General features: G+C 35.7%; 2 protein-coding genes across 4 annotated transcripts in view; one reads left to right on the top strand and one right to left on the bottom strand.

Moving 5' to 3' along the window:
* Positions 1-27,935, top strand: part of LOC106871030 (putative peptidylglycine alpha-hydroxylating monooxygenase 1) — a 60,611-nt gene that overhangs the window by 17,927 nt on the left and 14,749 nt on the right. The window contains exons 1-4 of one of the 2 annotated variants that reach the window (XM_089357588.1): positions 21,366-21,648; positions 23,508-23,559; positions 24,708-24,795; positions 27,903-27,935. The exon at positions 27,903-27,935 is cut by the window's right edge and continues 62 nt beyond it. In XM_089357588.1, the coding sequence (XP_089213714.1) occupies positions 21,541-21,648; positions 23,508-23,559; positions 24,708-24,795; positions 27,903-27,935 (281 nt within the window). In that variant the 5' untranslated portion in view covers positions 21,366-21,540. Of the gene's footprint in view, positions 1-21,365; positions 21,649-23,507; positions 23,560-24,707; positions 24,796-27,902 lie in introns of those variants that run through there. The other variant, XM_052970708.2, reaches the window with a different exon arrangement.
* Positions 11,079-27,935, bottom strand: part of LOC128248729 (uncharacterized) — a 39,580-nt gene continuing 22,723 nt past the window's right edge. Inside the window, exons 1-3 of one of the 2 annotated variants that reach the window (XM_052970709.2) lie at positions 21,530-21,662; positions 13,456-13,507; positions 11,079-12,065 (exon numbers count right to left, since the gene is read on the bottom strand). In XM_052970709.2, the coding sequence (XP_052826669.1) occupies positions 11,551-12,065; positions 13,456-13,501 (561 nt within the window). In that variant the 5' untranslated portion in view covers positions 13,502-13,507; positions 21,530-21,662 and the 3' untranslated portion in view covers positions 11,079-11,550. Of the gene's footprint in view, positions 12,066-13,455; positions 13,508-21,529; positions 21,663-27,935 lie in introns of those variants that run through there. The other variant, XM_089357589.1, reaches the window with a different exon arrangement.

The raw sequence follows: 27,935 nt of genomic DNA, 5'->3' as shown, positions 1-27,935 counted from the left end.
TCGTGGCTTCCATTGCTGAAGAGCCTCTTTTGAATTTATATGAATGCAGTGTCTGATACGATCTGATTTAAACTCATTTTAAAAGGGTAAAATCTATACAAATTTGCTCCTAAGGTGTAAAATAATTTGCAAAGAAAGAAAACAAAAAAGATTAGAAAGTAAAAATGAATGTTTATTTTTTGCTGTACGTATTGAAAAACAATATTCAAAATGATCATGTCCAAAATACGACAGAGCTTCCTTTCCAACGCAATAATTTCGTTTGTAGCCACAACTTGAACCCAATCCTATTTCGCGAGATCTAAATGATGAATAGCTCAGATTAACTGTCAAGTACAACTTCATGACGGTGTTAGTATTATCTTCCAGGCCGATAAATCTCTAATATCAACGACCCATAAACATCAAGAGTTATGCTTAGCAACAATTCCTGCAATAGCAATCGCAGCGAACAAGAAAAAAAAAAAAAAAAAGTCGTCTTGTACAGGTTAACCCATTGCCTACCAGTGATCTCATATGAGATCACTTAAAAATTACAAATTTCGTAATTATCTGTCAATATTTACACATATCTAACCTTTTTGCTATATCTACTAGGTATATTTCAAATGAGGTTTGCTAATTTTTCACCCAATATCTCGCTTATTTCTATTTAAAATGTTATTTTGAAATGTTATTTTGATCATTCCAGCGTGTTTCTAAGGCTGTTTTATGCTAGAAATCAAAGTTTCATAAAAAAATTCCAGTTAATAGAATTATGGGAGGTAATGGGTTAATTTGCAACTTAAAATTTAGTAAGTTTAAAAATTCGAAGAGAAAATAGTATTCAATTTTAACATTTTCAAAGAAGCAGCCGAATATAGTAATTTCTAAAACTACAAACATGTTCATTCTGTCATTTTTTAATTAAACACAAAGATATCTAAATAAAACCATACAAATGAACATTTTTTTAGATGTATTTTAACAATGATTAAACCTGAGGTAAACGTTTTAATGCAAAAACTTCGCAATTGTTATCAATTAGCATCCTATGAAATTTGATCAATATTTTAAAAAGACGTTGGATGGGGATGTCTTTTTACTTTCTAAATTCAAATGCTTTCAATATAATATGGTGGCGGAAACTCAAATAGCTGAAATCTTTATAAGATTATTTGTATGTCTATTCAAAAATTATTAATATTGCTCCATAAACGTAACCATAAAACAATTTCACACGCAGATGAAACTATTCTAGTTATCTTACAACACTTATTTACTTAAGAGAGGCTTAAAAAAAAAAAAAACAATCAGAAAAAAAGAAAGAAAGAACCCCGTAATAGTTCCATGCTTTTAAACATGAAACATGTTTCAGAAACTTATTATTCATACAATACAAACACAAAGAAAAAAAAAAAAAAAAAAAAAAAGCGCCTGTATTCAAGGGAAAAAACTCATATAGTAACATTGAATTATCTCCCTTAATTCAAAATAATTTGTTTATAACTCTCATAAACATTCTTTTTAATATCATACGTCCCCTACCCAATAACATAAATACACTGTAACATAATTTCTTTTCCTCAGCAGGTCCTGCTCTATTTAACATTGTCCCGAAACAGATCAAAGAGGAAAAGGTTCCCATTACCTTTAAACGGAATCTGGATAAATTTCTTCAAGGAATACCAGATAAGCCGCCTGTACCTGGATACAGTTCACTCAACAAGAACTCCCTACTCGAATGGACCATAATACCACAAAACTTGACTTTAAAAGGATTAAGATAATCCTATCAGGTGGTGCTATTAAGTTACACACCGCCTGAACCAATCTTTGGTCGAAACATATTTAAGTTTATATATATGTATATGTATATATACATACATACATATATATATATATATATATATATATATATATATATATATATATATATATATATATGTGTGTGTGTGTGTGTGTGTGTGTGTGTGTGTGTGTGTGCATGTATATACAGAACTGGGCGTAAGTCCGTTAATCCGTTAATCGTTAATTAACATTATCGTTAACGGTTCTAGTTTTAAGTTAACATTGTAAATCATTATCGGACTAATTAACTCCCGTTACATTTGCTTCCGTTAACTCAAGTCCGTTAATCCAAAACTCTTCTGCTGCAGCCCCTTGGTCGACGCAGTTTTGGCAGGCATCGACAAAAGATTTGCGACCTTCCTGGACGATGAGGAATGCCAGCTGGCTGCTGCCTTCCACCCCAGGTTTCGCCTTATCTGGTTGGATAGATATGATAGCACCAAGTTCACCAAGGTGAGGAGAAACATGGCGGATAAGGTCGAGGAGGCCATGAGGTAGCAGTCTAAGGAAGTGAGCAGCAACAGTGGAGGCAGCAACAACGAAGACGTGGAAGATGACTACTTCAGCGGTGTCACCCAACAAAATGAGAGCGGAAGCCACAGGTTACTGAAGGACAAGGCCCAGAATTTAGGAAAGACCTGGTTGGAGACCCACTCCAAAGATCTATTGACAGCTGCTGCCTTCTCCAAAGATTTACTTACAGTGCTGCAATTGAACGTTTATATTCCATGGCCAAGAACATATTAAGTGTCAAGAGATCGTCTATGTCTGATGAAAATTTTAGTATGTTAATTTTCATGAAGGGCAACATGAATCTCATCAACAAAATGGAGAAGAGGAAAAATTAAGTTATGTATATATCGTGTTTTTCATTTTTTAAATTTAATTTTTTTCTTTTACGGCCACTGTATCAATAAACCTTTTCTAGTTTAACACTAATATTGTGTTTCATTTGAGGTCCCCCCCCCCCCTTTTCTGGCTCTAAAAGCCTTTAAAAACCTTAAAAAATGGGCCAATACTATGAAATCAGTCCGCTCTTTGAAATTTAAAACCATAAAATCAGCAATTTTTTACTCTTGGCAAAAAACAAAACAAAACAAAAAAAGCTATAGTTTTTGGGTTCTAAAGTCCTCAAAAAGGCCCAAAAAGCCGATATTATAGTTTTAGTGTTTAAACCGGTCAAAACCCATTGTATCTAATTGCTCTGAGAAATCTTTTTAAAAAATAAACAAATCGCGTTAGTGAATTCTCGTAGCTTTGAGATGATGTGAGGGCTTTTCTTTCAGAAAGCACAGGACTGGGAAAAAAGCAAAATTAACTGAGGTGGATGTCAACAGAGAAAATATTTACTTTCATAAAGTGGAAAAAATAAATGGAAGGAAAAATGTTGGTAAGTATTTCGGTGTGAACACAAAGGCTGTTACGTGGTAGCAGGGCATGTTAGAAATAGCAGCCAAATCTTACCTTTTCTGGAAAAAGGAGCCATTTTCACGTGATTTCGTTGTCACATTCGTTGAAAGCATGCAAAATAACCTGGAAAAGAAAAGAGACCTGCGAAACAAAACTCTTAGTGGGAAACTTCGACATCCCCACCACCCCTCCCACCTTTCTTTTCTGGAAAAAGTGGCTTGCGGCGGGTTTGCGGGGCAGATACGTTGAATGCACCCGAAAAAAAAGAAAAAAAAAACTGTGGAAAAAATTATTCCACACCGAGGTACGAAATATTTACCGAAAGAATAAAATCTTGTACCGATTATACCTGTATTTTAATTAATTAAAATTGAAGTACCTCATCTTGAAGAGTGGCAAAATTTTTGTCGGTTGTCATCTGCGATAATTTTAGTAACAAATCAAACAGGTAAGATGCATTAAGAATTTCAATTTTAGTGTTTATCCATAATGTTATTGCTTTTACACCTGTTAATTAAATTTACCTGCCCATAAAACTCAAATTTACTCAGCAAGATTAGCTAAAATTACATAATAAACTAGTGGTGTATAAAGCACCCACTGACAAAATTTCAAATCTGTATGTAAAATGTTACAAAGTTACGAGCAAATAAACCTGAGTAATTCAAATAACGTAAACAAATAAGTATTACATTTGACAGATTAATATGAACACTAAAGATGTTTTGGGGTGTGTTTTTTTTCTTACACACACATAACATGGCCTCACTCAGTTGGGACTACAAGTGTGTTACTTTGACATCATTATTCCATAAAATTTGTTTATGGGGAGAAAAATATTGAAAAATATCAATAGATGTGTGAGTGAGAAAGAACCGAGGAGGGAGGTTTTGGGATGTGTTAGAAACAGCAGTCAGATCTCCCTTAAATCCTCTGAACTTTTCCGCTGAACTTATGTTTCTCCCACGGGTTTTAAGTTAGTAGTGAAAAGACAAAAATGGCCAACAGATAGTTTTGGACTGGGGTGGTGAGGGAATGGAAAAAAATTTCCAAAACTTTTTTCGTTTTTTTCGAGAAAAGATGCTTCCCATCATTCTGAAGACTTTGGTGAAAAACACCGGAAAAAATCCCCGTCAAACGGGAGAAATTACAACTTATGTGGGCTGTCCGAAACTCACTTTTCCAGAAACTCCTCCCACTTCCAAAAATTTTGCTTACAAATTTATTTGTAATCGTAATTTACACCGTTTTGAAAGGTATTTGTATAAAATTTCATTAAAGAATACCTATTTTCCAGAAAGTTACGAGAGGGAAAATGTCGGGTCCTGTGAATTTTCCGAAATTCCTCTCCTCAATCCCTCGGAAAATTTTGTCCAACAAATATTTACATACACTCGATCTACAGGATATAAACGATTATTTGGTGAAAGTTTCATTAACAAGTATCCATTTTTCTGGAAGTTATGAGGCAACAAATTTCAGTGGGGTATTAAACTGCAGATATGCCTTTTCCAATGAAAGTTAACATTAACGGATTAACGTTAACTTCCGTTACATTTCCAAAGAATTGATGATTAACGAAGTTAACTTTTCGATTAACGGTACCCACCTGTGTGTGTGTGTGTATATATATGTGTGTGTGTGTGTGTGTGTGTGTGTGTGTATATGTATTTACATATGAAAGTGTATAGATATTTAATAGGATGACTAGTTGAAAGGCAGCCGGCCCTGACCTAATTCAGGGTTTAAAAGATTGACTATGTTGCATCCTAAACCACAAAAGTGTTCCTGCAAGACTGTGCATGCAATCTAGAAAATGTTGATGTAGAAAGATTCAGCTAAGGGAGCTGAGGCTTGTAGTTACCACCTGATCACTTGATTACCCACGATAGGGAATCTCTTCACTAGAATAATGGGAGAAAAACTGTATGAACACCTTGAAAGAAATGGCCTGCTAACAGATGAAAAGAAGGATTGCAGAAATGGATCACGAGAAACAAAGTATCAATGCTTGCAGATAAGGTAATCATGTGTTGATTTTGTGGATTCTGAAATGCCTGGAAATAGTTGGGGCAGTGAAGAATACAATATCATTAATCAGTAGCAGTGGAAAGCTAGAAGACTGTTTTGACAGCAAGAGAGAGGTGATTTCGGACAAATCAACATCAAGACAGAAATCTTTCAGTGATACCTCTTGTCAGCATCGCAGCAGACGAGAATCGTCTGTCATGGCGCCGGAATTCCCATATCAGTGGGAAGTGATCAGTCACAGCATGCTCGTAAAATCTCGCTACTACGGTATATAGAGCATTACCATTTTTTTCAGACACTAATGTCGCAAATAGCAAATTAATTAATAAAGACAGAAACAGTATTAATACCAAAAGAATCTTTTTATCCAATTTAATATGAATGTCTTGTTAGAATGCTACGTTATTTGTGTTCAGAGTTGCGGCGTCCATGACAGACCGTTTATGTGTATGCTATTATGTACCAAGTGCTTCTAATCTTCGTCTAGGAGACATTTATAAAAGACGATAAAGTTTTCTCTCTTGTATTGTCATTTAATAAATCGATGTTTTTCGTATCTATTGCTTCTAGTTGAAGGTCTGGTTAAAGTTTCTCGATACTGCAGTCGAATTGATTTTGAAAGAGTTGAAATGCTTTCATATTTTCCTTGAGATTTGAAAAACACTATTGAAACTGTAATTTTAGATAATAAGAATGATTTGAGCGAATTTGGAGAGAAAATGGATACTTTGGTAAATGGTTGAATTTTTCCCAGCAGTGGTTGAAGCTATTTATTATTAGCTGCGAGGGAAACAACATTATGTCGAAATTATTTCACTGCAGCCTATATGCTGTATTACAAGCATAGAATCACCTGATAACTTAAAATTAAACTCGTTAATATGCGTCATTAAATGAGCTGAGAATATCAATTAGCACAATCATTTTCCATTTGAAAATAGCTGCTGAGCAATATTTTTCTTGCATAAATCGTGAAATAACTTTACAGCTATTACGCTAACTTAGAACAGTGTAATTCGGTGAATTGCTCAGCTCCTATTTCTTTCAAAATTGTTCAGCATTGACGATGATTGAGTGCATACCGTCGAATGAAATTCATTGTTGATGCGACTGGATTTATCTGAAGACAAATCTGTTTCCCACAAAGTAGCTAAGAAATCTCTTAATTTTTGTTTTTAATCTTTAAACTTGTTTTAGTCATTGGACTGCGGCGTACTGAGGTACAACCTTAAGAGTTTTAGTCAAATAAATCGACCCCATTACTTACTTTTTTAAAGCCGGTTGCTTCTACTATACGTCTCTTTTGTCGAACAGCTAATTCAACAACTTCTTATGTAAACTGAGTCCTTTTTTCGCCACTATTGAGCTTGTCCCTAAATTCCTCCATGTACCAGTCATATCACTCCATTTTCAGCAACCCGGCTTTCTCTTTACTCCATCCTTCAGACTCAGTTCTAAAAAACACACTTGGTAGACCTGAGTCTGAAGGATGGAGTAAAGAGAAAGCTGCCTTTCATCCTTTTGGAGTCAATAAAATGAGTACCAGCAGCAGACTGGGATCGATGTAATCGACCTGCCTTTTCTCCCGAAATTGGCGGCCTTGTGTCAAAATTTGAAACCCATATAATTATCTTGGTGGTTAGCTCGCCGGGTAAAATGCTTGGTAGTATTTCGTCCGTCATTACATTCTGAATTCAAATTCTACCGAGGTAGAATTTGTCTTTCATTCTATCGGAGTCGTTAAAATAAGTGCCAGCTGAGCATTGGGATCAATGTAATCGACTTACCACCTCCTGAAATTGCTAGCCTTGAGCCAAAATCTGAAACCAATATTTATCATGACGGTGAGTTGGTAGAATCGTCTGTGCGTTGGACAAAATGCTTAGTAGCATTTGTTCCAACATATTATGTTCTAAGTTGAAATTCCGTCGAGGTCAAGTTTGTCTTTCATCTCTCACAAGTCAATAAAAATAAGGTACTAGTCAAGCACGGGTACCAGTCAAGCTGGCCTTGTGCCAAAATTAGAAATTCTTAACGTTTATCCTTGTGATTTAGTTACAAATTCAACTTTAATTTCAGTGTTTCTATATCAAATCCTGAAGCTCCATCCTTCGTTTCTTTAACTTTCAACTGTATTGTTAACTAAAGAATGGTCACTTACGGTATCTGATGACCGCATGTTCTTACACCTTGCACTCTTCCACCAACTCGGCATACTTTTTTCGTCTTCCACTCGCTTGTTTCCTCTTAGGCACAATTAACTCCACTATGACCACAAGACATGCTATTCTTGACACAAGAATCATATCGGGTGTTACTAGATTATGTTCACCACTTTTGCTGGTGGTCCTTCTTTTCAGACCTTAACTTTGCTGCCTTTTCAACAATTCATTGGACTGCGGCGTACTGAGGTACAACCTTAAGAGTTTTAGTCAAATAAATCGACCCCATTACTTACTTTTTTTAAAGCCGGTTGCTTCTACTATACGTCTCTTTTGTCGAACAGCTAATTCAACAACTTCTTATGTAAACTGTGTCCTTTTTTCGCCACTATTGAGCTTGCCCCGAAATTCTTCCCTGTACCAGTCATATCACTCTGTTTTCAGCAACCCAGCTTTCTCTTTACTTCGTCCTTCTGGTTCAATTCTAAAAAAAAACACCCCTATACAATCGATTATCTTGCAAACTGTATTTGTCGCTTGTTGCGGCCAAAAGATAACAACCAACTTCTTCTACGTCTCTTTCTGACCTGCTTTAAGGTATTCAAATTTTGAACCAGTTGGTTTCAATAATATTGATTTCAAATTTTTGCACAAAGCCAGCAATTTCGGTGGGGGGGGGGGGAAGGACTAGTCGACTGGTACTTATTTTATCGACCCTGAAAGGATAATTCAAGCTTCCATGGGTTGGTTTCGCTAAGTGATTGTGTCTATTCGTTTATATTTTTTCTTTCTGATTATCAATATCCAGCAGCTTTCTGTTGATTTCTCTCATAGTAACATTTTTCGTTGCAAGTGTTGCTTGATTGCACAATCATTTGGAGTCATACTTTCTGTTGTGAACTCACCAACAGTTTATTCCTCTTACTAACGGAGATATAGATAGATCAGTCAGATTAATGACGACTTATGTTTGTGCCAAATGATGAGCTATGGTCTCTCTGCTTATTCTCAAGACGACTTTTGTTAGGTGGCGTTGGTGGATGCGATTCTTCAGACACTCCTGGTTATTTCATTGCTGAATATGTAGCGGTTTGTCTGATACCGTCATCGAGCTCTTTGCCATTAGTAAATGAAGCCATGCCACTTCCCTTATTGAGATACTTTGTAACATAGGATTCCTTTTTTGGAGACGTAGTAGTCAATACTGATGCAGGCTTTCAGAAGATTTCTCAACTTGTTCTGTGCCATTACCAACTGATTGCCCAAATTTACTTTCTAACTTTTAACTGTCAGGTTTGTCCTGCATTGACTCCATGCGTAAAACTACGGTAAAGATGTACGCCGTCCAGCACTGTCGGTCTGAATTACTCGAAGAAAGACTCTTGGATACTTTTCGGTACATTTTAAAAATCTTGTATGGAGGGTGAGGCAGGACTGATGACCCCTCATGGACCATGGGTGTATTGAGTGTTCTAGGTTTCAAACAATTGTGGATGGTCATTCATATCAGGCAGCACAGCTTGAAAGACCTTGTCTGCACCACCTGGTATTAAGTCGTTGTGTTAAAAGGAGGAATTCTTTTCTACCATTCAATAATCGTCATTCACACACGAAGCCCACCGAAGAATCTACTGTCATTTAAGTCAGAGGTGTCTTTTTTTTTTGTTTTGTTTCTCATGGACCTTCCGGAGTTTGAGATTACGTCGATTCCTTGTTTTCTGATGTCGTAAAGTTCATCGAAGATTCCTCTCTATTTCTAGTTACAGGTGGATGTAATGAAGTGACTCGGTCAGTTAATTTTTCTGACATACACCAGATTCCTATGTAGAGCTTTTCGTCAATTTAACTGGCTGGTCAATATTTCTCGGGTTACCCGTTAGAAGTCGTGACAATTTGAAGGTGAATATAAACCTTTGCCCTTGGCATGAGTTGGTTTGTTCGTAGGTAATTCAAACTTTGTATCTTAGTTTTGACATATATATCCACCACGGACTGGCACTTCTTTCAATCGAATAAATTGGTTGAAATGTTGACTAGCTTTTTATCTTTTTAGAGGTTAACACAATCTCTAATCGAAGTATAAATACATAAAAATAGAAATGTTATTATTTCTAAGTCTCTCAGAGAGAGACATTCAGTAATTGTTCTTTAAAGTAAAGGCTATTTGACAACATAATATGGCTGTCCTGGAAGGAGCGATGTTACTATTGTTTAGCCCCAAGAAACATCGTTTCTAGCTGGCTATACGACACAATATCTGTGTCCTTATATTTTGGAACAGGGAGTTCAGTACTCCCATCCAGCGCAAAACATCTGTGGACTAGTTTCTGGGTTATTTCCCAGTTCGAAAATATAAGGACACAAATATTATGTCGTATAGCCAGCTAGAAACGATGTTCTTGGAGTTAAACAACAGTAACATTTCGTGGATGTTGAGTTGTAGGGAACGTTGAAAGCATATGTCAATTAGTTAAGGTGGGTAGTTCCTGGGGATGAGTGTATCCTTTAGTTCATGTAGTCGTGTGTCCCTGGTGCTTGCATTAGAAGCTATAGTACAAATCCTTTTTGCTAGGTTGAAGGGGATATTCATTCTGGTGTGTATGGGGTGGCATGAGATGAACGGTGGTCTTTGGATAATTGAAGAGAAAGGCGGCATTTTGGGAGGTGAGGTACACATGAGATTCAGATCGGAATGAAAACCCCACTCAAGTAATTAATTGAAAGAAACTGTTTCTTCAAATGTGTTCATTAATTTTACTTATACTTACTAATATATATAGCTGTGAAGAAAAATAGATTAAGAAAATTTTAAAGAAAATATTTAGTTTGTTGATGCATAAAATTATGTAGAATTATCTCGATGATTTTTTTCTTTCTAGCAAAGTAGCGCTAACTGCATTCTACCTAAATCATGAATTAAGCTAATAACGAGATATGTTGGGGCTGTTATTTTGTTACTAGTGGAAGTTACTTCCCAGACGATGTAACTATCAATGAGAATGGCGTGGAAATTACAACTCACTCCTTCTTACCCTCTTTATTACTGTCCCTTCTATAAATATAGAAGCTTTATGCTAAAAGAAAACGAGGCAGAATTTCAATTATGTACTCTTTGAGCAAGTTATGTTTCGTTGTCCCATTAGTCTTCTTACTATATTCATAGAAAAAATGGTTTAAAAAGATTTCTGATATCTCCATAAATATCATAAGATAATAAAGAAAGTTAAAACATACTCCTGTCTATTACAAGAAGCAACAACATCATCATTACAAACAATAATAAAAATTTTAAAACTTGACTCAACGCTACATATTTTGGGGGGATAGTTGCAGATGATACAATCACATCAAGGCTATCACCAGAACTCATTTCGTCTGCTTCTGTTAGAAAATAATACTCATTTCTAATACTGCCATAATTTAAGAAATCGTTTCATAATAAGCTGAGTGATATCTTTTCTCTTATATCGTGTCAACATCAATTTATGATATTTCAGATATTGTTTACAAAGACATCTTTTTGACGAATGTGATGTCGGGATATAAACCTTAACAATGTGTACTCCTGAACATGATAGCTAAACCATTCTAATATTGTTTGACTTCATAAAAAGTATAAACAGGCAAATGAAGAACAACGCAACATTAAAAGCGCATTAAAGAAGTGTTTTATTAAACAAATATATCCACTATAAACGAATTTTTGTATAAAACTAGTTTAAGAAATCACATAAAATCAAATATTTGAATAGATTTTTGTTAGCATATTGATATATAGACGCAATCTCCAGGCAATCAGAGATTTAATCTTGGTTGAAAGAAATATTCACATTTCCTTCTCTTCTCATCATTTGTAGATTTTGTGATAATGTGAGAAACCAACATAGTTGAAAAATACTTGATTGCTATGCAGAGATATCTTAGCAAATTAAAAAAAGAAAAAGTTTACTTTGGTACTTCAACAAAAAGGTTATTTTTGAACAAATGATTTGTTTGTTATATTGTATGCACTAATCTGTTATTTGTCATTGACGGAAATCTATAGGGGAGATGTATTGATAGTAGACATAGAATATCATTCACAAAGATGCATGCCTCGTATCAATAGACATTATCATCAGGCTTCATCTTTTATTGCTGGCATTATATAAATATCGTCTGAACGATAGGGAATATCTCTCATTCTATTCATGGATTGTATATTCATATTCCGTCCTGCTATCCTCATCATATAGGATCTCCGGGCCATATTCATGCCATTAATTTCTGATGATCTTTTATTGTAGGCATCTGCTGGTATATTAGCTATATCAGATCTCCGGCCCATATCTATGCCATTAATTTCTGATGATCTTTTATTGTAGGCATCTGCTGGTATATTAGCTATATTAGATCTCCGGCCCATATCTATGCCATTAATTTCTGATGATCTTTTATTGTAGGCATCTGCTGGTATATTAGCTATATCAGATCTCCGGCCCATATCTATGCCATTCATTTCCATTGATCTTTTATAGATGGCATCTGCTTGTATAATCTTGTCATCGGGTATGATACTTATATAATCGCTAATCGGGTCATATTTTCTGTCATCCATGCGATAGGCTATACTGTATACTTGAGATCTTCGTGCTATAAAGAAAAAAATAAATACCTGTTTAGATATATAAAATTGATAGGAAGATTAAAATTTATATATTTTATGCACTGTAGATAAATAGAATGCTGGATTATACAAACCACTACAAGTCTCTTGAAATTTTAGTAAAAAAATTCCCAAGCAATTCTTATTTATTTATTGCCCACAAGGGGCTAAACACAGAGGGGACAAACAAGGACAGACAAAGGCATTAAGTCGATTACATCGACCCCAGTGCATAAATAGTACTTTATTTCTCGACACCGAAAGGATGAAAGGCAATGTCGACCTCGGCGGAATTTGAACTCAGAACGTAACAGCAGACGAAATACCGCGAAGCATTTCGCTCGGCGCGCTAACGTTTCTGCCAGCTCAGAACGTTTCAGAATTCTCAAGCAATTCTGAATTCATAATCAATCCCACTGTGAAAAATCTATTTTCATAAAATTTGATATGGCGCAGGCGGGGCTGTGTGAAGGCGCAGGCGTGGGTGTGTGGAAGCGCTGGTATGGCTGTGTGGTAAGAACCTTGCTTCCCAACCACATAGTTCCGGGTTCAGACCCACTGCGTGTCACCTTGAGTAAGTGTCTTCTACTATAGCCCCGGGCCGACCAAAGCCTTGTGAATGGATTTGGAAGACGGAAACTGAAAGAAGACCGTCGTATATATATATATATATATATATATATATATATATATATATATATATATATATATATATGCATGTGTGTGTGTGTGTGTGTTTGTCCCCCTACACCATCGCTTGACAACAGATGTTGATGTGTTTATGTCCCCATAACTTAGCGGTTCGGCAAAGAGACACGACAGAATAAATACCAGGCTTACAAAGATTAAGTCCTAGGGTCGATTTCTTCGACTAAAAGGTGGTGCTCCAGCATGGCTGCAGTCAAATGACTGAAACAAATAAAAGAATAAAAGAATGCCAGATGGCAGCTTTATTGTTCACCTCTCACCACCAGCACCGTTATGAGAGTTTGTAACCATTAAATACGTAAGTTTACCTCAGCGCTTAATGAGTGTAGTATAATAGTTGTAGTGTTTTACTTGAAATCCCTCAGTGTGCAAAATTAACATTAGGTTATCGTTCGTATCTGGGAACTAACATATTCCTCAATATTTACACTTTCTGAAACTGGGCTTACAGCCAACAAACCTTACTAATTAAGCAGGATGCATGTAAATTGTCAAGGATGTACAGAAGAATCTGAAGTGAAAAGCCTTGTTCCAATTATATTAAAAATTTCATAACTAACAATAATTCAACACGCCACTTACTTTCACTACATTATATATGCGCTAATCTAACGAGAAAAATATTAAAGAATGAATTTTCATCATATTTTGATGAAGATTTTAACTCACCATTGAAAATGAGGAAGCAGCAGGCTAGAATCAAATACTTCTGCATGTTTGCCTGCAATCAAGAAATAAACCTCTATAGACAAAGGGAATTACTTTCAGCTGTATGATCATGTATTTAGGGCCAATATATAATGAATAGACGTTAGAAAATGTTCATGTATTTCGATTAGTAATTTACTTTTACAACATGGCAATATTATCAGAAAGAAAATTCTTTACCAGGTTACTAACTGAGGCTGTTGAATCTATAGCTGAAAATACAACAAACAAGCTCAGTGACACGATTGCTAAAACGGAACGAATGCCTCTTTCACGAAGACATCCCACCTTATGCAATAGATGTAAAGATTCAAGTGTAACATATAAAATCAAGTATTCATTATAATGTTAAAAATGCGAGACAACATTCAGAATATCAGTAGTAAACATTGCTGAAGTTGCAAACTATGATCTGAAAATAGAGAAAACAACTTTTCTACCTTGTTTGAAGAAAATCGGCGAAGTGGAAGGTTCAAGAATTGAAGCAAAGTTTCGGCACTTTACAGTCTGACTGATGAGCGGAGTTACTCACTTATATAGCTGACTTCATGCATAAAATGGCGAGGTAAAGTATTGACAGAAAATCGCCTAATGTATATCTCAAAAAGGCGGGACAGGGATAACAAAAGAAGAGTTAATGTATACTACCTTGAAGGTACGGGACAGGGGTGACAAAGATGGAGCTAAAGGATACTATCCTGGAGAGGTAAGACAATGTCAAAATTTAACTACTGAAAAATGTAATTGCTTACATTATGATTATTATTTTCGATATGAAAAGCTCTCACCACAAAATCAATTCATGTCAATATAACGGAGAAAACACTGAATCAGCATTTTATAATATTGGCATTGTTCAAAATTTTAGCTAAGCATATATACATAGTGCCAATTTTATACTGCCATTGTTCAATATTTTAGATAAGCATATGTACATAGTGCCAACTTCATACTGCCATTGTTCAAAATTTTAGCTAAGCATGTGTACATAGTGCCAGTTTCATACTGCCATTGTTCAAAATTTTAGCTAAGCATGTGTACATAGTGTCAGTTTCATTCTGAGTTCAAATTCTACCAACGTCGAAGATAGATTTTATTAATATATTTATACTTGTGTCGATGCAATTGATTGTATTATTTTCGTTCAAAATTTGTCTATGAGCCTGAAAACCAATAGCTGGAAAAATTTACAAATATGGCGACCGTGTTAAATCTGAAACATTTCATTGAGATTTCAAAATGTCTCATTTTATGAAATTTTCTGAGAGTAAACTCTCAAGAATGTGATAAAAGTAAATATAGATTTTTCACAAAACTGCAATGGCGCCTGTACAGGTTCATTTCGCTTTTAACACGTTTATTCCAACAATAATAAATACAGGTAAAAAAGTTGTGAATAAAGCTTCAATTAAATTTGAAATAATCAAGAAATGGCTCTTGTCAGACAGAGACTTGAAGCTTTCCACGAAATGCTTAAGACATTAGTTAGAAATCATTGAGACTTGAAAGAGGAATGCTGGAAAGACTGATCTGCCTCAAGATAAAAGTCGCTTTATTGAATATCAAATGAGTTGGAATGATATTGTAAGGGCCCACATTTCAGGTTTGAGAAACAATTATTTTATGACAAAAGAGTTTTTAGTAATGGCCCTCAGCCAAAAATGGGATTTCGTGAAGTTGCAAGCAAAAGCTAGCTTTGAATATTAACATTCATTATTGAGAACATATTGCACAACATTAATATGCATGTAGTTCTGTCGGCCTCCTGTAACACTATTGCCCTTTATGTACAAAGGTCTGCACATCCACCACCGGTTTGAAAATCCATTTTGAGTGGTTGCACGAATGTGCAGTCTCTTCTGCTTAAGTCAGCGAACAAATTTCGTTCACCACATTTATCCATTATACAATTTCGAAAAAACAAGTAGTCCTGTGTAGTCATCTTAAAACCCATAGTAGAAAAGTTATGTAAAACTTGGTAATAACTGTCATAAATAGGCCAAATGCTTTGAAGATCTTTATCAGGTCTTTCCTTAACTTCTCCTGAACTTGTACATATCTTCGCAGACAAAATAAAGAGGAACATATATGAAAGAAATATATCCATGTATGCAAGACTCCTCACAAACATAATCTCCAAATCACGCAGGAAAACCAGCACATTCACATATAATGACATAAACACTGAAACGAAAGGGCCATCCATCTTTATATAGAAGATCACGTCGATCGCCTCACCACGAGATTCCCCCCATCTCTCACATAGCTCGACCTCCCCTCCAACCCTAATCGCAGGCTGATCAACACCTCTCGGAGGGAGATAGGCATTGTAGTAAGTGTATTATTGACTCCATAAACTCCAATGTTAGAAGAGCCATGGGGGTTGATCCAGTGGGATTCCAGTGATCGACTGACATCTAGAATGAAGCAGTCTGCAAATTCCCTCAGTTCAACGTCGTGAATTTCTACTATTTAATATCAAAGCCTCTAGTCCCGAAGACCTTAGATTTTGTCAGGCAATTCACCAATATAAGCGACCTCAATGTCAGAATCAACATGAATGTTAGGAGGCCAATCTTGGTTCATGATGATACCACCTGGGTGAAGAAACAAGGCGATCGACTGCTCGACATACCAGCGGGGGGCTACGACGGGACCGAGATCGCTGACCTCGTCGGGTTATTTATTTTGGATACCCTTAGAAAATGCACTCACCTTCATGGCTCAGTCCTGTATAGGGATGATAGCCTGGCAGTCTCAAGCCATATGAACGGCCACGCTATGGACAAGTTGCGAAAGGACTTGATACAGATCTTGAAAAATTTCGGCTTATCCATAACAGCTACCACTAATTTGACAACCGTTAACTACCTGGGCCTAACCCTAGACCTGAAAACGAGCAAGTACTACTCTTACAAGAAGCACAGTAAGGAAACTGTGTATATCCACTGAAACTCGACCCAACCACTCACGCTGTAACTAGAACCATAGTTTCAGGCACCAAAGAAGAATCACCAAACTTTTAGCGGATAGTGAGATATTCAATAGAGCCGCCCCCATTACAACGAGTCGTTAATGAGGAGCGGATTCATCGACAATTCGACGTATATGGAGGACACCCCACCTAACCCCACCCCGATTCCAAAGAAAACCAAAAAGAGAAAGCGAATCTATTTCAACCCCACCCATTTAACCTAGAAGTTTCAACCAAAAGAGTTAGGAGCTTCCTGTCGTTGATCAAGAAGCAAGCATTTCCCCAGAAGTCACAAGTACTATGAGCTTTTTAACCCATTCAATAGCAAGGCTAACAACGCTTGTTTACACAACATTGCATCTAATATCGCAGGCTACAATAGATGCAAGCAGACATTCACAACCTCCAGCCCAACCTGCAACTTCTGAGACTCTACCAGCAGCCCTATGGGAGGATCCTGTCACTCAAGGGTTATAGACTCCAGAGTCACCCTCACGATGACACCACGAGGCAATACAGGGGCATGAAGGCTAGTATCTTCAAGGGAGAGTGTACAAGGATGTGCTTTACCTCAGATGTAAGGACAGGGAAACACATCCTTGTCCCGCTTTATGTGGAAATTTCGCGCCCTTTGAAATGATCCCCCAGCATTGAATCGACAGGGCTTCACCTTACTCGCCTGGAGCCTGCAATTGTCAGGCTCCAGGCGAGTAAGGATGAGATGAAGACACTTTTGAACTGTTCATTCAGCATTTCACTTATCATCACTGGGTTTCCTGTGAAAGAATTCTCTTCTCTAAACATAATTATATCAACTATAATGATAAAGAATATAAGAATAGAATTCAATTTACAAGATTATATGATATAACCTAAAAACACAATAAAACAATAATAAAAAATAAGATGAATTTAAAATATAACTCGTTACTTCTTTTTGATAATCACGTGGTTCTTGCTACTTAGTAAGTATCCACTGCTACTATTAATAACCATCACAAGTTTAAATGCTATAATCAACTCTAAAATCTATCAAAAATTCCATGTGACTATAAAGTATGTAGAATCAATCAAAACAAGTATTCTTTAAGTGACCCCTCCGCTCCTAACCAAGAACACTTGCTAACTTCAACAATCACTGCTGATGAATTCTACCCAAATAACCAATTAAAAAAACATCTGATCGAAGGAAGTCATGGTTTTCTATTGCTACTACCAAGCCTAATTCAAGCAATAACAGAGGAAAAATTCTCTTCAAATAATGTCATACCCATATGCCCTGAAGAGATCGTTTTAACAATGCATGAATCGCTGCATATGAATACGCAACAATATGCAGTTAGTGCGATCGAAACACATGTAGGGTTATTATAATGAATAAACGAACTAGAAATAAACCTAGTTTGAATGTTCAAATTCTTCATTCTCCATATTTCCAATATTATGTGTGTGTATGCATGCATGTGTGTGTAAATGTATGCATGTATGTACATGTTTATATATACTTATATATGTATGTATGTATGTGTGTATGTATGTATGTATGTATGTATGCGTGTATATATATATATATATATATATATATATATATATATATATATATATATATATATATGTATTTATTTATATATATTTTTATACCAAAATTAGGCAAAAATATTGTATCTGTTAACAAACGTAGCAAAATACTCACAAGTGAGTTTTTGTATTTATATCGATTTAAATGAGAGTTCAAAACTGATCCATTGAAAATACTTTATTATAATAATGATAATGACCTATGATCATTTCGATGCAATATCCAGATTGATTCATGCATATTATAAAATATGGGATACTGCATCTCCTCAGGGCCTTATTAGTAGGAGGCAGACAATAAAAATAGATAACATTCATATACAACATTCAGAGTTGACCTATGAAAACATGCAAAAAAACAAGTTGAAAAGACACGAGATGTTATACAACCGTACATCATAACGCTGTTGAAACCATGAACATATCAAGCAAATGATTCAAATTTATGATGCTAGACTATGAAGTTCGGTAATGAACCAATACGGAACGCTGTACATTTCGAAAAGGACCGTTGGAGTTATAAACATAAATACAAAATTCAGACCGAAGAAAAAAACAGTTAGATATTTAAAAAATACATTTTTAATACAAGTTCCTGGTCAAATAGAAGTATATCTAATAAGTAATGCTTATATATAATATACTCAATAAACAACTTAAGTATACATAATCTAAAAAAGCCTTATATTAATTTAGTATTTATAAGTAAAAAGCCTCATAAGGTTATTCAAGCCTGCTAGGTTATAGAGAATAAATTATCAACATTTGAATACATTCAAATTATAGTTAACAAGTTACAAAAGAATAAAGTTAATTAGCTAAGTGATAAAATTAAATATACCGAAGAAAATTAGACAGATTTATTGATTACTACGTTAGCGTAGAGACCGTAAACAAAAAAACCGGTCACATCTCAAAAAATCCCCAAATAAAATTATGATTTACAAATTTTGCTCTAATATCAAGGAGGTGACACTGCTGGAATTCGAGGAGAAAGAAGTGCAAAACTGGTGTGGCGGGAGTCTTCGAGCGACAATTCAAGCCACACCAGCGGAATTCGAGAAAATTCCAGAATTTATAATTCTGCTGGATGAGACAAAACTGAGAGTCTTGGTCCAGGGCAGAATCCCAAGATGTTTCGAGTGCGGACTGAAGGAGCACATAAGGAAAACGTGCCTCTAGGCCCTTCAACTTGAAGCACAAGGGGAAAAAAACAGGATGAACCAAAGAAACAAGAAGAGAAGCCGAACGAGGAAGTTCCAGGTGAGGAGGACAAGAAGCTGGAAGAGGCGGAGAAGACAGTGGAGAACGAGGACTGTGCACCGGAGGAAGCTGGACCATCCACATCTACCGAGGTAAGTGAGGAAGAATGGTCAGTTGCAGGGAGGAAGAGGAAAAAAGTTCTCGTTCTCTTCTTCCAACAAATGCAAAAAGATTCTTTTATCTAAATGTCATCATCATCGTTATTATCATTAATTGAAGCGGTTTGAGGCGGTGAGGTAGCAGAACCGTTAATACGCCGGGCAAAATGCTTAGCGGCATTTCTTAACGTTTTGAGTTCAAATTCCGCCGAGATTGATTTTTGCCTTCCATTCTTTCGGGGGTCGATAAAACAAATTTCAAGCCTTGTGCCTATAGTAGAAAGGATCATTAATTAAAGCGGCAAAGATGGTGAGCTGGAAGAATCGTTACGGCACCATACAAAATGTTTAAAGGCATTTCTCCCGGTTCTTTATCTTCTGAGTTCAAATTTAATTGAGGTTGACATTTCCTTTCATCAAACGAATGCACAAAAACAAACACGAACGCAGACAAACGGTATTACAAACGCAGACAGCAAAAAGGAAAACGATACCCCACAAAAGAACACTGAATATACAACACAAGTAACACACAGCAAAGACAAAGAGACAAAAATGAAATAACTTTAAAAACTCCTAAAAATGTTCAATGACGTTATCTGGAGTGTGGAGTTTCGAGTTGACGTCGATCCACCTTTTCCTTTATCATTACCATTCTTTTCGTTCAATTTTATCCCCCCCCCCCACTCTTGTGTTTTGTCTGCCCTTGTTTGTCTCCTCTATGTTAGGCCTTGTGTAGTCAATAAAGAAATATAGCTTTTGAGAAGACGGTATTTTTAAGTGACTCGTCCAGATTGAAATTGCTTCGGTTTCACAACTCGTTCATAGATCAAGTCAGCTGCAAGACAAGTAGAACTTGTAAATAAGATCCGTTTTTTTCCAAATTATTTTAAATGTATGATTTGCACACGAATTTACTGATCATAGATTTTGCGTTTAGCTATGCTAGGATTTGAACAGAATATAAAAAAAAGATGCGAACCAGGAAACTTAAATGATGCTATGTAAAATTGCTTTATGCCACATGGACAAGGATTAAAATGATAACATAGTTAATGGTAGTAATGATTTCAAATTTAAGAGAGTGGTGATGTCGATTACATCGATCCCAGTGTTCAGCTGCTACTTAGTTTTTCGAACCCGAAAGGATGAAAGGAAAAGTCAACCTCAGTGAAATTTGAACTCAGAAGATAAAGAACCGGGAGAAATGCCTTTAAGCATTTTGTATGGTGCCGTAGCGATTTTTTCCAGCTCACCATCTTTGCCGCTTTAATTAATGATCCTTTCTACTATAGGCACAAGGCTTGAAATTTGTTTTATTGACCCCCAAAAGAATGGAAGGCAAAAATCAATCTCGGCGGAATTTGAACTCAAAACGTTAAGAAATGCCGCTAAGCATTTTGCCCGGCGTACTAACGGTTCTGCTACCTCACCGCCTCTAAACCGCTTCAATTAATGATAATAATGATGATGATGATATTTAGATAAAAGAATCTGAAAGGTAAACAAGTTTAACTACGAAGATATTGCTAAATAAAATTAAGTAATTTGAATAGAAGAAAATCGGAAAAATAAGCCGTTCTCTCCTTTTTAAATAAAACATTTTAAAGTAAACATATTTGCAATATCAAGTAATTTCAAAACTAGAAATCAAATGTAATGATGGTGAAATATAATGGCTGACACATGCTTTACATAATGCTTTACGTAATGTTTTGTTATGGATCTGAATAGTTATTTTAATTCTTTATTTGTGTACGTTCATAACTATTTATTCAACGTTGCAAAAAGCATATTCAGATAAAAAAAACAAAAAAAAACAAAACAAAGATATGATTTAAAGAAAAGTCTGTCTTTGTATTAGGACGTGTTTAATTAAGATATTGATAAATTATTGTTCGCAGGCTTAACAGCATAAGGTGACAGAGGAATGTATGGAGGAGGCATTTGATTCGTTTAAATGATAATTTGATTAACAGTAAGCAAGTATTATATGAACGCAGCTTAATAACGTGAACACGCCTTATATTATTTTGTGGTTTGATTTGAAATATTTTGACCGACCGATATATATAAATACATACATAATATTTGGCACAATAAAAAATATCAGTAGAATTACCGACTATAACAATGGTGATCAGCGCCGTTTTTCTGTGGTTGAGTTTGTGTTGTATTGTGACGACTTTTGCAGATACCAAAACAATTGACATAAACATACCGAATTATGTCTGGGACGGTGTAAGTTCTTATATGTATATTCTTCTGTTATACTTTTGCGTGTTTCAGTGAATGGGCTGCAGCCATGCTAGAGGGCCATGATCAACATTGTGCAGTTGATATTTGATGAATAGGCAAGTTTGATAGTGCTGTTCAAAAAAAATCCATCTCACCAGTACACTGTGGCCGGCTAGCAGTGTGATCATAAAATGATGTATCATTTATTTAACTTGATCTCCGACTGGTTTCTGTGTATGAAGGTCTTAATATGGTATTTACTCCAGAAATTTTAACTTGTTTTCATCCGGCATCTTGTATGTTGCATTGAAGATTTCCATGAGATTTTTGAAGCTGTCTTTAATATTTTTCGGATCGTCAGCATGTGTCCTAGGCAAACTACATCTACGGGTATGACTCCAGCTCGTTTCATACACGTTTATCACTCACATATTGCTCTTCAATGGTGATCTTCATTTTCTAAACTTTGAATACTAATTCTGTATTATGCTGCTCTATATACTGTGACATAAGTTTTTTTGAGATGATAACACGAAAAAGGATGAATAAAGGAAACGATGTTTACAGAAATATCTTAAGATAGAATTCATTATCAGGAAATTAGAAGTTAGAATTCATTGCAAATGAATCCATAAATGGAATCCCTGGTGATGTAACAGAACTGATAATAAAAAAATATACTATAGTAATAAATATATAAATATATAATCAATGTAAATATAGTAAAAGTCCCTGGAGTTGAGTAAAATAAATTACGGGAGGATCAGTTAATTATGATTTTTATTTAACACGTTCCCCTCTCAGACACACACACTTATAGCAGCTGCCCTTCAGTTTTTCTAATCTTTTATAAAGAACTCAGAAGGGTGGGTCACCAACGAGGCCTTCACGATACCTTTAAAGCTAGGAACTTTTCAGCACAACTTCGTATAAATATATAAATATATAATATAACAATAGTAAATATATATATATATATATATAATGATAGTCGACATATAAATATATAATGATAGTCGACATATAAATGTATAATAATAGTAAATATAAATAAATATATTATAAAAGTAAATATATAAATATATAATAATTAATGTTCTTAAAAAAAGCAATGAATATGAAGTAAATTTTCAATCAGCATTCGACAGTAAACTTCTCATGGATTATGTTAGCAATGTAATTATCAGCTGAAACTAGGCTACTTAGTAAATTCTTTAGAATTTTCTTTCAAGTATTGTTCTACATTTTATTGAATGTTGGCAAAATTGGTTGAGGGCTCCACAACAAAACACTTGCGTATTAAGTTATGTTTTTTTTTATGTCCTGAGTTCAAATCCAGATTTCATTCCTCTAAGCTGGATAAAACAAGGAGCGGGCGTACTTGGCAAATATCTCGGTAAGCGCTTGTCTAAGAATAAGAGTCTAATCCGACATAGTTTTTTTCCTTCCTGGCTGTTGATATTTCACTTCGTTTATGAAATGTATTCTTCGAGAAAGTGATGACTGTTCCACAATCTACCTCCCATTTATGGTCTTATAATAGTAGAAGGCATTTGGAGAGTGACACAAGTATGTACCGTCTCTCCCCACTGTAGCCTTCCCTCTCCTTTTAGGACATTAATGCAGCATATCTACAGCATGGGTTTAGCACATTTATTACATGAATGTAGCACATTTACATACATGTGGTGATGGACTTGTTAAAATTTTTAAAACATTAAAGTAACATGAATATTTGATTGATAATTTCCGAATTTTAAGTTTAAATCACAGCTGGTAAGATTTTTATTTCGTTATCAGTACACATTTGATCGATCACAGCTGTAAAGTTTGGTTAATCTACACACTTGGACTCGTTTCAGAATCGAACTCTTTTGTGTAATGCTGTTCCAGTGGATCCTGACCAATACATAAGTGAGTATACGCTTCGTATTTACCGGAATTCAACTTAAAACTAATTTAAGTTTGAACTAGCAACAGGTGCACTTGTGATAATAAAATATTCTGTTTTCACTTCACTTTCAGCGATCTACTATACTTGAATTTAAATTTCTTTATCTTTACATTAACATCATCGAAATAACTAGGTGTATTTCAGATAAAACCTATTTCATGTGGTTTGAGTATAATAGTTCTTAATAAGAAATGTGTCCAGCGTTTGTCATATTAGAGAATACTGGGTGTATGTTTTTGTCACCGCCTACTATTGAGCAAACTAGTTTCAGTTGACCATGTGGGAAACAGTATTTCAAGATTCAGATCGACAACTTTCAGAAACTGGCTTTGATGTTTCTTAAAATATGACAAAACAAAACCTGGAAGAAAACAGTAGCCGCTCGAATTTTCTGTTACGCCCACGCGTTCTATTTAGGCGAGTAACCTGCACCGCATTTGATTTTTGGATCGTTGCTACCGATGGCTGTGGTATGCAAACTAACTGTAAGTTTGCCTGGAGCAAAAAGAGAAGCGTCATGCATGTGTGAAGACTTACGTAAATCTATAACTCGTATTGCATTATCATAATTAAGATGAACAAATAAAAACATACAAATGTTAAACCTATAATTGTTTCTCATTTAGTCATAAGGCCAGCAATATCGACCCAGGTATTTGGCTCGTAGTTTATTTTATCGGCCTTGTTGGGATGAAAGGCAAATTTGGCAACGGCAGTAAAATGCCAGACGGAATGCAAGAAATCAGTTTTTCCAACTCTCTAATGATTCTACAAGCCCCCTATTTTCATTAAACGTATAATGGAAGTATTTTCTCTGCATTGATAAATTTAGTACTCTTAAAAAAATGCAATTCATACACCGCACTGTTTTAGTTCGGAGAACCACATTTAGAAGCGAAAATATAAAGTGGAAAAGATATTTCAATATCACAAAGAAGTTGATTAAACCGAAGGACACAGTGTTCACAAAAAAGCAACGAAAATCATTTGAATCCAGGTAACCGTTATTAATCTAAGTTAGCTAAATCAGCTAAATTCATTGAACTGAATCCTTTAACTGGTATTATAGTTCGATCACATAGTGAATCATATCATTTTATAATTTCAGTTTCTTTTGAACCGATCTTTCACCGGCACACCATTAATCATATCAGTACAGTGATATGTGATCAACCCACTCATATTAACCAAATTTGGTAAGTCAGAAAATAACTTCAACGTAGAATTCATTATCTACAACATATATAGAATTTTCTTTGAGTTTCTATCGTTTACTGAACATCATCATCATCACGATCCCTAAAACTGAAGCAACCAGTCGTTGGGGTGCTACTCTAGACGCTTTTGTAGTCAGTCATCGCTATTGATCTCTGTTCTCTATCATGTGTAGCAGGTTCACAGTGTTGTGACCTGTCTGGTACTTGATGTTGTCAAACCAGGATTTTCCCTGCCTACCTCTCTTTCACCCTCCTTCAACTGTGCCTTGAAGAATGGTTTTGGACAGAGAATTGTGGCGAGATGCATGACCGTACTAGGTAAGCTTTCTTTTTATCTGTGCAAGAAGTGGTTTCTGTCTGCCAGTGTGTTTGAGAACTTGCTGTTTGATGAAGCTATTCGTTTTGTGTTCTGTGCACGAGATGTGTAGCAGCCATCTATGGCACTTGTACTCAAATCCCTAGATTCATCGCTCGATATTAGCTGTAAGAATCTAGCTCTATCAGCCATACAAAACGATCGAAGTCACCAGCGACTAATGGAATTGTTTTTTCCCCTATGGTATTCAGCTTCTTCGAGGCAGCAGAGGCTAAATTGAATTTTGTTTATTTCTTATCGAGATCTGCCGTTCTCGGTCAAAGTGGATCCTAAGTACTTGACGGTGTACACTTCGTCAAGTCTTTCTTATTCAGCCCTATGTTGGTTTCTATCTTTTGATTGTCATTATTAACCAGGATCTTACTCTTTTTGGCGTTGATCTCCATCCCGTATGCCCCCGATACTTTTTTCAGTCTAGTGGTGAGCTCCAGTCGTTCTGCTTCACTGCTTCCTATCAGGCCAATATCATTAGCAAAGCACAGATCAGAAATGGGCTGTCCCTCAGAAGGGTGGAGGCCTTGAATTGTCCCTTGCAGGAAGATGTTGAAAAGCGCTCGAGACAGGAGACACTTTTGTCAAACATCCATTGTTGTCTTGAAGAATTCTTCGATGTTGTTCAGGAAAACTGCACTGCTTGAGTTTTCATGTAGTGCTTGGGTTACTTTGATAAGGTTATTGTCGAAATTGTAATTCTTCATCTTCTGCCACACCTCATCGTGCCAAACACGGCAAAAGACCTTTTTGAAATCAATGCGTTTGTAATAAAGGTCAGGTTGGTGCTGCAGGTGTTTCTCAGTGAGAAGTCTGTGACATATCTGCTTGATGTTACTCCTTTTGGGCCTAAACCCAGCCTGTTTTTCTGCAAGGATTTTCCCTGCCTTCCCCCTAAGTCTGTTTAGCAGGACTCTAAGCAATAATTTGTTAGGATAGCTAATTAGGCTGATTGTTCTATAATTCTGCTAGTCTTGTGCTGTCATTCTTGGGAATCAGTATCATCAGTGATTGGGTCCATTCCTTTGGTAACTGCTTCGTCTACCATATCTTTTTACAGGTAACTGTTAGCGCATTGATAATCTTTGGCTCTCCATGTTTTAGAATCTCTGATGGGATACTATCCACTCCTAGATATTTCCAATCCCTGAGCATGCACACTACTTTTTCGATTTCTTCCTGAAGAATTGAAGTGTCCTAAAGTTTTGTTACTGTTGTTGTAATTTTCTGGGATGTTGCCCTTTATGTTTGAGTTTGTGATTGTAAAAGTCTTTGCAATATACCAACCATCTCTTGATGAAATCATTCTCATCCATGAGGAGCAGGTCTGTTTTGTCCTCAGTGATAGTTGTGGTGTGTTTCTTTGTTTCTTTAGAATTTTGAGGGTTTCATGAGCATCCTTGACGTAGTCCTTCCTTATCCCAGATTAGATGACTTTACACTGTTCTGCTATCCATTCTTCTTTGGCTTCCTTCATTTTCTTTCCAATCTTCCTATTCAAAACATTATATTTCTGACTTGCCTCCCTTACCCGTTAACTTGGTCTTTCTTAGGTTTCGTCTTAAATCACATAGGTCTAAAATGTCATCAGTGACATATGGTTTCGTTTTCCTTCTCCCAAGCATTTCTAGCTATCTCCTGAAGTGATTCCTTGATATTGTCGGTCAGGGAGTTTATATCATCTTCCAGAAGGTTAAGGGTTGCAGACCTGCCATTCATTTACGCCTCGAAGATCGTTCCAGCCCTGTGATCTTTCAGTTTCATTACATCAAACCCAACATGTTTGGCTCTTTTCTTACTAAACAGGAATTAACTATACTTTAAGGAAGCATCCGCCATAACAAAAATTTTATCGCTTGTTACATTCAGCATTAAAATAATACAGTTTTTATGCGGGTAATATCCTAGCATACTAACTGTGTGATAACATTGTTTTAAATCTATTGACTGGTGTGAAGCAAGAGGTTATTAACCAGCAAGACATAATTCGTTAAAATCATTCCATATATTCTACACTGCCAATAATATATAGGTACGTTGGTTTCTGCGTCCAATTTCCACTTCTTAAAAAATATATAACTATCTTATATCTTGCAAAATAAATCAATGCAATAATGAATGAACTAATGCGTTTATGTCTCTGCTATAGCGTCTATGAAAGGTTTTACAGATGCTATATTCCATTGCTTTTTTTAGGTAGAGAAAACTTGATATTTTTGGAGTTACTGATTATGAATTTGTGATTTCCCCTTCATAAAGCATTAGTGATGTAAGTGAAAAGGAACAGTTACAACTGAGCCTTAGACTCTGTTATCTTGGAGCTTATTTTATACTTCATAAAAGTAGATTACGGTTTTATTCTGTCAAGTCACAAGGGCCCTTCATTTTAAATAAGGGATTGGGAACTGCAAATTCAGGCATTTGTGAACTGTTTCATCATGCATAAAAATTTTACTTAGCTGTCTGGTAGCTGGATGGTACTATTTTGCTCTCCGTCGTTCGTCCTAATTTGACAATATATTTTCACTATATTAATTCAGATTGATTAGGTACTATGCGATATAATTTTCAGGTAATAAAAGAAAAAGATATTGACACACTTATATTTGGTCATCAGCGACGTTAGAAAGGATTTCGATTCAAGTAAAAATAGAAACCAGGCTTTAGATTCGGTTCTTCGAGGGTTCAGTAAGTTTGAAAAATATTGTTTCTCTTATAGGGAATGCGGTCAACAAAACTACGTTTGTGGAAA

Source organism: Octopus bimaculoides, chromosome 9, assembly GCF_046866305.1.
Source record: "Octopus bimaculoides isolate indiv1 chromosome 9, ASM4686630v1, whole genome shotgun sequence".
NCBI lineage: Eukaryota > Metazoa > Mollusca > Cephalopoda > Octopoda > Octopodidae > Octopus > Octopus bimaculoides.
Note: the sequence above shows the minus strand (reverse complement) of the source record. Positions and strands in the feature narration are given on the sequence as shown.